Raw genomic sequence first — 10,729 nt, 5'->3', positions numbered from 1 at the left:
AATCAAATGGTTCTGTCAAGCAAAATAAAAAATAATTTACAATAGAAATTAAAATAAATAGTTATCGATATATCCAATCCAAGCCAATGATCCATCCCTAACAAAATATTTGTCAATGTCAAATCTTATCACGTAATTTTGACATTTAGGTACTGATAAACTCTTTTAGCAACAATTTAAAGAATTTTATTGTTATTTATTATTCGTAATTCATGAGATGTCCCATTGCAAAATTATTATTGTTCATCAGTTTTTCCAATAATCAACAATATCGAAATGTTACGAAATTCTATCAAGCCGTACGTTTTGATACCAAAGTGTCACGAGGTAAAAATATTCGTTACAATCTAATAAAATTTGCTTTAATACGCAAATTGTTAAAATAGGATAGTATGACTGTCTTCCTTTTATATAATGTAGCTTTTAGTAAAGATCCACCATAGTATAGGTAGGTACAGAACTATGTTACAATATTGATCAAAATTGGCTCTAGCTCCTTGAATTGTCTTATAATATTGAGGCTCGTATGATGATATATAAGTTTCTTGTGATTTATCTGTGTCGTATAGTTTTTCGTATCTTCGTAGAAAAACAGGAACCCTTATACAATCACTTTGTTCTGTCTGTCAAGACCCGTCAAGGGAATCAAAACCTATAGGTTTTTTAAAAATAGATATAGCAAGCAAACGAGCAGGCGGGTCACCTGATATTAAGTGATTACTGCAGTCCATGAACATTTGCAGCACCAGAGGAACTGCCGATGGTCGGCCCCTTGAATAGCCCCATGTTGTAATCTAATGGGAACACCGCCAGGATACTTCCTGTTGACATAAAATGATGAAAGTTGGCAAGTCAATGTCTTACAGCACAAGTAAATGGTAAAAAATCTGAAAACCTTTAATTTGTGGTTACATCACAAAAAAATTAAAAAGTGTTATATGTTGTATAAGTCCCGCAAATTGCTAATGCGCGTGGATGCCATTTTAGTGACGTCAGCACTAGACTAGTTTCGAGCTGATGGTATATTTTTATTTCGGCTGACGTCAAAATGACGTCATTTCGATGCTAATGAGACATGGTTCCAGCGCAATAGCAATTTGCGGGACTTATATTATATGATCTATTTTTTTTTCTTTTATATTTCAGCTTCAAAGATGTGCATATTCCAGTAAGATAGATGCTATAAGAGAGAAGCTGCGGGAAGGTCCAGGCTTGTCAGACTTTGTATCTGAGGACAGACCTAAGACCTGGGACGACTATGAGGGCAAGTTGAAGAGGGAGCGAGGAGAGGCAGAGAGGCTGAGGCTGCCACCATGGCTGAAGACCTCTATACCCACAGGTATCTGTTGTGATCACCAATATGAACTCTTCACTGATTGAAGCCTGATAATAAGGCATCTTCTGAGTGATTTCCTAATGTCCCCTGTGGAAAAGGCACTACTTTTAAACCTATCAGCTTGGCTTACAGATTGTGTATAGCAAAATTGGCAGAGCATTCATTTTTAGGGTTCTGTACCTCAAAAGGAAAAAAGGAGCTCATATAGGATCACTTTGTTGTCTGTCTGTCTGTCTCTCAAGAAACCTACAGGGTATTTCCCGTTGACCTAGAATCATGAAATTTGGCAGGTAGGTAGGTCATGTCTGTATATCTGTCTGTCTTGTCTGTTTAACTAAAGAATATTGTCAGGCGGATGACCATTACTTTTAATTCTATCACTGTGTGTTTTATCCTTTAATATATAAAAGGAAAAGGTGACTGACTGATCTATCAACGCACAGCTTAAACTACTATTTCTTTTCACTGCATTTCAGGTTCAAAATTCAGTGCACTAAAGAAACAGTTACGCAGTCTCAAGCTCAGTACAGTGTGTGAGGAAGCCAGGTGTCCCAACATTGGTGAGTGCTGGAGCGGCGGCAAGAATGGCACCTCCACTGCTACTATTATGGTAAGCTCATAGAAGCTGGTCACCTACCTTCCTAACCTATAACTGTTTTGAGGATGAAGTGGCAGGGTTGCATATACATTTTTTAACGAACACAAAATCTTATAATTAACTAGCTTATGCTCGCAACTTCATCGGCGTGGACTACATAAATTTCAAACCCTTATTTCACCCTCTTAGGGGTTGAATTTTCAGAAATCCTTTCTTAGCGGATGCCTACATTATAATAGCTATCTGCATGCCAAATTTGAGCACGATCCGTCCAGTAGTTGGAGCTGTGCGTTGATAGATCAGTCAGTCAGTCACCTTTTCCTTGTATATATTTAGATATCTCTTGCAGTTAATGGGCGACACGTGCACGCGAGGATGTATGTTCTGTTCAGTGAAGACCTCCAGAGCACCGCCTCCACTAGACCCGGACGAGCCTGGGAACACCGCTAGAGCGATACATGAATGGGGACTTGGGTATATTGTGCTCACCTCTGTCGATAGAGATGGTAACTTGTATATTATACTAATAGGGTCTTGGACTGTAGTAATAAAATTATGTGTTTTTTGTATAGTGGTAGTTTATGGAAAAAAACATGATTTTTATTTATTTTTAACATAATTAATTTATTAATAAATTCACGCTCTACGGTAAGCGATTAATGACGTCACATTAAACGACAGATATTTTTAAATTTTGTAACAAAAAATGTTTTCCAGCAGAAATAACTAAAATATTGAAAAACATTTGTCGTTAATGCATTGTAACGTAATTATTCGCTTTCCTTTGCAGCGTGCCGTTAGTAATTCAATATGTAAAAAATAAATAAAAATCATGATTCTTTACTTCTAGCCCCCATAAACTACCGCTATACAAAAAATCACATCATTTTATTACTACACTAGCGACCCGCCCCAGCTTCGCATGGGTGCAATGTAGTTACTAATGTGGTGTCAGTGAGGAGATTATAGGCGCCGCGGCACAGCCGCCTACGTCCATTCTTGTTGGGCGTTAGTTTTAATTTTACGATATTTCATATTATTTTAATTTTGTGATATCTCGTAAGATATTATTCTAAATTAAATCACAAGGGCAATTTTGGTCTAAATTGAATATTACAAATGATCAACTATTTTATTTTCATAAGAATCATTAGTATTTCGGTAAAAACACCGACGAAAGTAAGGCTTTGTTTCAGATCACATTTGAAAACCATAAAATCGATTATTGTGAGCCAACCTTAAAATATACATATGTATGCTATCGTGAACTTTTTTGTAGAACTTTTGAAGAGAAACAATTTCACCATACATTGTTTTCGTGTAACTTTGACCATTTATGCAGCGCACGCCTCGGAAACTCTCAAATGAGAGGATTGATATATATCAATAATATGGAGCCTATCAAAATATCTATAATATGGAGGAGGACGAAGATGTTTTTAGGTCTGAAACAATCTTACTCTATGCTCTGATCGCTCTGATCACTCTGATGCTGTAAGACCCCTTTTTTGCTGTTTTTAGATTTGCCTGATGGAGGTTCATCACATTTCGCCGAAACTGTTCGGGAAATTAAGAGACAGTAAGTAGAATTTTCATAAATAAATAGATTAATAGACTTTAATAACCCTAGGCGGCCGCAAGCGGTCGTTTGATGATAAAAAATATATGGCCACAATTTTTATATTAGCTTTTGAAATTTCTTCTTTAGCCTAAACTATAATAAGGTTCAATTTTTAATGGAACTAGCTTATGCTCGCGACTTCGCGTGGATTATACCAATTTTAAACCCCTATTTAACCCCCTTAGTTAGCCTACGTTATAGTAGCTATCTGCATGCCAAATGCCATTTCAGCCCGATCCATCCAGTAGTTTGAGCTGTGCGTTGATAGTTGTTAGTCAGTCAGTCACCTTTTCCTTTTATATTTCCTTATATGGCTGTCTAGACACTTTCTGAACGAATTACGATATACTAATTAGAAAATCCCATAAACAATCTGTATTTTCTAATATGGTAAGAAATAAGATGTATAATTTTATTAACATTGAAAATTGTGACTTGTTCATTTGTTTGTTGGTTTTATTCTGGTTTTTGTGACACAACCTATTGTTAAATAATTTCCAGGAGCAAAGAAATACTGGTGGAATGTTTAGTACCGGACTTCCGTGGCAACCGCGACTCTATAGAAACCATCGCCACGTGTGGTTTGGACGTGTTCGCGCACAACATCGAGACTGTGGAACGACTTACGCCCTTCGTAAGGGACAAGAGGGCTGGGTATGAACTATTGTTTAGTACCGGACTTCCGTGGCAACCGCGGCTCTATAGAAACCATCGCCACGTGTGGTTTGGACGTGTTCGCGCACAACATCGAGACTGTGGAACGACTTACGCCCTTCGTAAGGGACAAGAGGGCTGGGTATGAACTATTGTTTAGTACCGGACTTCCGTGGCAACCGCGGCTCTATAGAAACCATCGCCACGTGTGGTTTGGACGTGTTCGCGCACAACATCGAGACTGTGGAACGACTTACGCCCTTCGTAAGGGACAAGAGGGCTGGGTATGAACTATTGTTTAGTACCGGACTTCCGTGGCAACCGCGGCTCTATAGAAACCATCGCCACGTGTGGTTTGGACGTGTTCGCGCACAACATCGAGACTGTGGAACGACTTACGCCCTTCGTAAGGGACAAGAGGGCTGGGTATGAACTATTGTTTAGTACCGGACTTCCGTGGCAACCGCGGCTCTATAGAAACCATCGCCACGTGTGGTTTGGACGTGTTCGCGCACAACATCGAGACTGTGGAACGACTTACGCCCTTCGTAAGGGACAAGAGGGCTGGGTATGAACTATTGTTTAGTACCGGACTTCCGTGGCAACCGCGGCTCTATAGAAACCATCGCCACGTGTGGTTTGGACGTGTTCGCGCACAACATCGAGACTGTGGAACGACTTACGCCCTTCGTAAGGGACAAGAGGGCTGGGTATGAACTATTGTTTAGTACCGGACTTCCGTGGCAACCGCGGCTCTATAGAAACCATCGCCACGTGTGGTTTGGACGTGTTTGCGCACAACATCGAGACTGTGGAACGACTTACGCCCTTCGTAAGGGACAAGAGGGCTGGGTATGAACTATTGTTTAGTACCGGACTTCCGTGGCAACCGCGGCTCTATAGAAACCATCGCCACGTGTGGTTTGGACGTGTTCGCGCACAACATCGAGACTGTGGAACGACTTACGCCCTTCGTAAGGGACAAGAGGGCTGGGTATGAACTATTGTTTAGTACCGGACTTCCGTGGCAACCGCGGCTCTATAGAAACCATCGCCACGTGTGGTTTGGACGTGTTCGCGCACAACATCGAGACTGTGGAACGACTTACGCCCTTCGTAAGGGACAAGAGGGCTGGGTATGAACTATTGTTTAGTACCGGACTTCCGTGGCAACCGCGGCTCTATAGAAACCATCGCCACGTGTGGTTTGGACGTGTTCGCGCACAACATCGAGACTGTGGAACGACTTACGCCCTTCGTAAGGGACAAGAGGGCTGGGTATGAACTATTGTTTAGTACCGGACTTCCGTGGCAACCGCGGCTCTATAGAAACCATCGCCACGTGTGGTTTGGACGTGTTCGCGCACAACATCGAGACTGTGGAACGACTTACGCCCTTCGTAAGGGACAAGAGGGCTGGGTATGAACTATTGTTTAGTACCGGACTTCCGTGGCAACCGCGGCTCTATAGAAACCATCGCCACGTGTGGTTTGGACGTGTTCGCGCACAACATCGAGACTGTGGAACGACTTACGCCCTTCGTAAGGGACAAGAGGGCTGGGTATGAACTATTGTTTAGTACCGGACTTCCGTGGCAACCGCGGCTCTATAGAAACCATCGCCACGTGTGGTTTGGACGTGTTCGCGCACAACATCGAGACTGTGGAACGACTTACGCCCTTCGTAAGGGACAAGAGGGCTGGGTATGAACTATTGTTTAGTACCGGACTTCCGTGGCAACCGCGGCTCTATAGAAACCATCGCCACGTGTGGTTTGGACGTGTTCGCGCACAACATCGAGACTGTGGAACGACTTACGCCCTTCGTAAGGGACAAGAGGGCTGGGTATGAACTATTGTTTAGTACCGGACTTCCGTGGCAACCGCGGCTCTATAGAAACCATCGCCACGTGTGGTTTGGACGTGTTCGCGCACAACATCGAGACTGTGGAACGACTTACGCCCTTCGTAAGGGACAAGAGGGCTGGGTATGAACTATTGTTTAGTACCGGACTTCCGTGGCAACCGCGGCTCTATAGAAACCATCGCCACGTGTGGTTTGGACGTGTTCGCGCACAACATCGAGACTGTGGAACGACTTACGCCCTTCGTAAGGGACAAGAGGGCTGGGTATGAACTATTGTTTAGTACCGGACTTCCGTGGCAACCGCGGCTCTATAGAAACCATCGCCACGTGTGGTTTGGACGTGTTCGCGCACAACATCGAGACTGTGGAACGACTTACGCCCTTCGTAAGGGACAAGAGGGCTGGGTATGAACTATTGTTTAGTACCGGACTTCCGTGGCAACCGCGGCTCTATAGAAACCATCGCCACGTGTGGTTTGGACGTGTTCGCGCACAACATCGAGACTGTGGAACGACTTACGCCCTTCGTAAGGGACAAGAGGGCTGGGTATGAACTATTGTTTAGTACCGGACTTCCGTGGCAACCGCGGCTCTATAGAAACCATCGCCACGTGTGGTTTGGACGTGTTCGCGCACAACATCGAGACTGTGGAACGACTTACGCCCTTCGTAAGGGACAAGAGGGCTGGGTATGAACTATTGTTTAGTACCGGACTTCCGTGGCAACCGCGGCTCTATAGAAACCATCGCCACGTGTGGTTTGGACGTGTTCGCGCACAACATCGAGACTGTGGAACGACTTACGCCCTTCGTAAGGGACAAGAGGGCTGGGTATGAACTATTGTTTAGTACCGGACTTCCGTGGCAACCGCGGCTCTATAGAAACCATCGCCACGTGTGGTTTGGACGTGTTCGCGCACAACATCGAGACTGTGGAACGACTTACGCCCTTCGTAAGGGATAAGAGGGCTGGGTATGAACTATTGTTTAGTACCGGACTTCCGTGGCAACCGCGGCTCTATAGAAACCATCGCCACGTGTGGTTTGGACGTGTTCGCGCACAACATCGAGACTGTGGAACGACTTACGCCCTTCGTAAGGGACAAGAGGGCTGGGTATGAACTATTGTTTAGTACCGGACTTCCGTGGCAACCGCGGCTCTATAGAAACCATCGCCACGTGTGGTTTGGACGTGTTCGCGCACAACATCGAGACTGTGGAACGACTTACGCCCTTCGTAAGGGACAAGAGGGCTGGGTATGAACTATTCTTTTGAACTTTTGGGTTCCGTACATCAAAAGAAAATAAGAAACCCTTACTGGATCACCTCATTGTCTATCTCTATGCTTTTCCAGGATAAAAAGTAGCCTGTCTTTCCCTTGATGCAAGCTAGCTCCGTACAAAATTTCATCACTATTGGTTTAACAGGTGGACAGTAAAAACTAGCAGACAGACAGACACACTTTCGCATTAAAATAATATTATTTAGGTTTTTAAAAATCCCGTGGGAATTCTTTGGTTCCCGGAATAAAAAGTAGCCTATGTCACTCTCCAGGTCTTTAACTATATCCATGCAGAAAATCACGTCAATCCGTTGCTCCGTTACGACGTGATTGAAGGACAAACCAACAAACAAACACACCTTCGCAATTATAATAAGGGTACTGATAGTATGAGTATGGATTTATTGGTTACAGATACAGACAGACCCTGAAAGTGTTGGCGACTGCGAAGGAAATCAACCCAGATTTGATCACCAAGTCCTCAATCATGCTGGGCTTAGGAGAAACCGACAAACAGGTCCAACAGACTATGAAAGGTTGGTAGAAAATGGTACTGATTCTGAGCACAACTAAATTTTAGGCTATAAGGCTCATCAGACATTGTTTCAACCTATTGCACCTGCATTTTATTGAATCATCATCATCATCATCATCATCAACCAATAGACGTCCACTGCTGGACATAGGTCTCTTGTAGGGACTTCCACACGCAACGGTCTTGCGCCGCCTGAATCCAGTGGCTCCCTGCAACTCGCCTGTTACTGAGGTAAACTCTTACAAAGCAATAATTATCTACGGAACCCATTAGCTTTATGATAATTTCGTTCACGAGGAAGCTGCAATTAAGAAATGAGGAGGCCGAGATTAAATGGACGCACGGAGCAAATATCTGAGTTCCGACTACCGATACATTACAAATTGTTAGAGATTCCATCATCTTATGTTATACTAGCTAATTCACCCGGCTTCGCACGATTTTTCGCCGTCTTGCGCCGCCGGCATCTAGCGGCCCCCTGCCACTCGTTTGTCCAACTAGAGGGGGGTCTTCCAACGCTGCGTCTTCCGGTGCGAGGTCGCCATTCCAGCACCTTGGGACCCCAACGTCTATCGGTTGTACGAACTATGTGCCCTGCCCATTGCCACTTCAGCTTCGCAACCCGTTGAGCTATGTCGGTTACTCTAGTTCTCCTACGGATCTCCTCATGTCTGATTTGATCACGTAGAGAAACTCCGCACATAGCTCTCTCCATCGCCCGCTGAGTGACTCTGAGCTTTCTTATGAGGCCCATAGTTAGCGACCATGTCTCGGATCCATATGTCATCACTGGCAACACGCACTGTTCGAAGACTTTGGTCTTCAAGCACTGAGGAATTTTGGACAAGAAGACATCTCGAAGTTTCCTGAACGCTGCCCAACCGAGTTGGATTCGGCGAAATTATTGAATAAATCATTTAAAAAAATACTATAGTTGAGTCGCTATTTTTGCTTTACGTGTCAACTATCGTAATATCAAACGTCGATTCCGAAAACCCTTTTTTTACGGAACTCTCGTTGCGCGAGCCTGACTAGCACTTGGCCGGGTTTTCAGATCTAAGATCCGTCGGCGTGGACTGCGTAACCCTGGGCCAGTACATGCAACCCACCAAGCGACATCTCAAAGTGCACGAGTACGTGACTCCAGCGAAGTTCCAGCGGTGGGAGGATGAGGGGAACCAGCTCGGCTTCCTGTACACCGCCAGCGGCCCGCTCGTCAGGTCCTCGTACAGGGCGGGGGAGTTCTTCATCGCCAGCCTGCTGAGGGACAGGAAGGCCAACAGCTTATGATACGAGACTAACCGAAATGTTACTAATACTCATTAAAAATGTATATATTAATATTAATTTATTTTTATATTCATATGTTTATTAAAATTAAGAGTTTTTTTGTAAGGTTAATAAAAATTTGGTCCTCGCTACGCTGGCGCTACTCATTTATTTGTTAGTTACTAGCTGGTACCCGCTACTTAGTCAGCGTGGAGTTAGGATTTTAAAATCCCATAAGAATTCTTTGATTTTTCGTGTGAAAAAGTATTCCCAGGATGCGAGGTATCTCTGTATAAAAAAAAGATTCCGACGAATTGAGAACCTCCTCCTTTTTTGAAGTCGGTTAATAATATAAAATAAAAATTGAGTTTTATAGTCAAAGACATAGGCTACTTTTTATCCCGGAAAATTAAAGAATTTACACGGGATTTTCAAAAATCTAAATCCACACGGACTAAGTCGCGGGCATCAACTAGTACCTAATAAATGTAAATAAATGTATCTAATTTCTTAATACAGAATTGTAGCGTTTGTTTACGTAATAAAATAATAGTAGATTTATTACTAAGTAGTTGGTATTTAAATAATAAAAACAATAATTACCTACTTGTTATAGAGCATTACATATTTTTATTAAAAGTTGTTTTGTTTTTATCAGAGTAGTTTTTTTCATAAACAATTTCTTCATTCTAATAACTATGGAGTGTAGAGGTAAGGAGAACGATCTCTGTGTACGAAAAAGTGTCCGTTAAAATGTACTACATAATGGTGCGGCTACATTAGGTTAACGTAAGTATATATTATAACGTAACATAAGTCAATGGTTGTTTAAACAACCATTGACTTATATATTACTTCGTATGGCTGTCCTTGATGTGCAACCTCAGTGACGTCTGGATTTCAAACGGGTCGTTCATTCGTATGATTACTGATTAGTATCTAAGAGGTAGCGCTAATTTATTTGGTTTCTAAACCGTGAAAAATTTTGTTCGCTTTACCTTGTCATTTATATCGATGTAAACAACAGAATAATTTCCGCCGGTAAAAAACACGTTGAACTACGCCACACTACGGTTTACCGTCCAATGCGATTAAGTGTGTTTGGAGTGTACCTATTGCTCTACACTCAATATTTTTAACTCACCACGGAATCCTAGACAGTAAGTAGCTGCAGCAATGATAACGCTGAATTTCGCACGATTGCTCTTTGGCGGGAGAAAAAATCAACACGCCATCTTTTGCGCGCTGAATACTGAATTACTGACGACGCAGTCATTTCCACGCTGAGGGAAGAACAACATAGATGCGGCATTTAGGAACGGCTCTGTAATGTACGTGCTACGGTAGAACATACATAGACTGCTAAAATCATAACCCTTCCTTCTGGCCTTACATTAATCTATAGGTACTAATATTATAAATACGAATGTGTGTCTGTCTGTCTATCTGCCTGTCTGTCCGTCTGTCTATCTGTCTGCTAGCCTTTCACCGCCCATCCGTTTAACTGATTTTGATGAAATATGGTACAGAGATAGCTTGCATCCAGTGGCGTGCAGTTCATAGAGG

General features: G+C 43.0%; 1 protein-coding gene across 1 annotated transcript; it reads left to right on the top strand.

Annotated features, from left to right (window-relative positions):
* The first annotated feature begins 130 nt into the window (after positions 1–130).
* Las (lipoyl synthase, mitochondrial) lies at positions 131–9,817 on the top strand. Its single transcript, XM_034969821.2, has 8 exons — positions 131–327; positions 1,147–1,339; positions 1,813–1,946; positions 2,284–2,440; positions 3,456–3,513; positions 4,057–4,209; positions 7,774–7,895; positions 8,949–9,817. The coding sequence occupies exons 1-8, from the start codon at positions 277–279 to the stop codon at positions 9,182–9,184; spliced, it is 1,104 nt and encodes a 367-aa protein (XP_034825712.1). The 5' UTR covers positions 131–276; the 3' UTR covers positions 9,185–9,817.
* Positions 9,818–10,729: the final 912 nt, after the last annotated feature.

The sequence above is a fragment of the Maniola hyperantus genome, chromosome 6 (genome assembly GCF_902806685.2).
Source record: "Maniola hyperantus chromosome 6, iAphHyp1.2, whole genome shotgun sequence".
Classification (NCBI taxonomy): domain Eukaryota; kingdom Metazoa; phylum Arthropoda; class Insecta; order Lepidoptera; family Nymphalidae; genus Maniola; species Maniola hyperantus.
The sequence above is the reverse complement of the archived record's forward strand: the minus strand, read 5'-3'. Positions and strand labels throughout refer to the sequence as shown.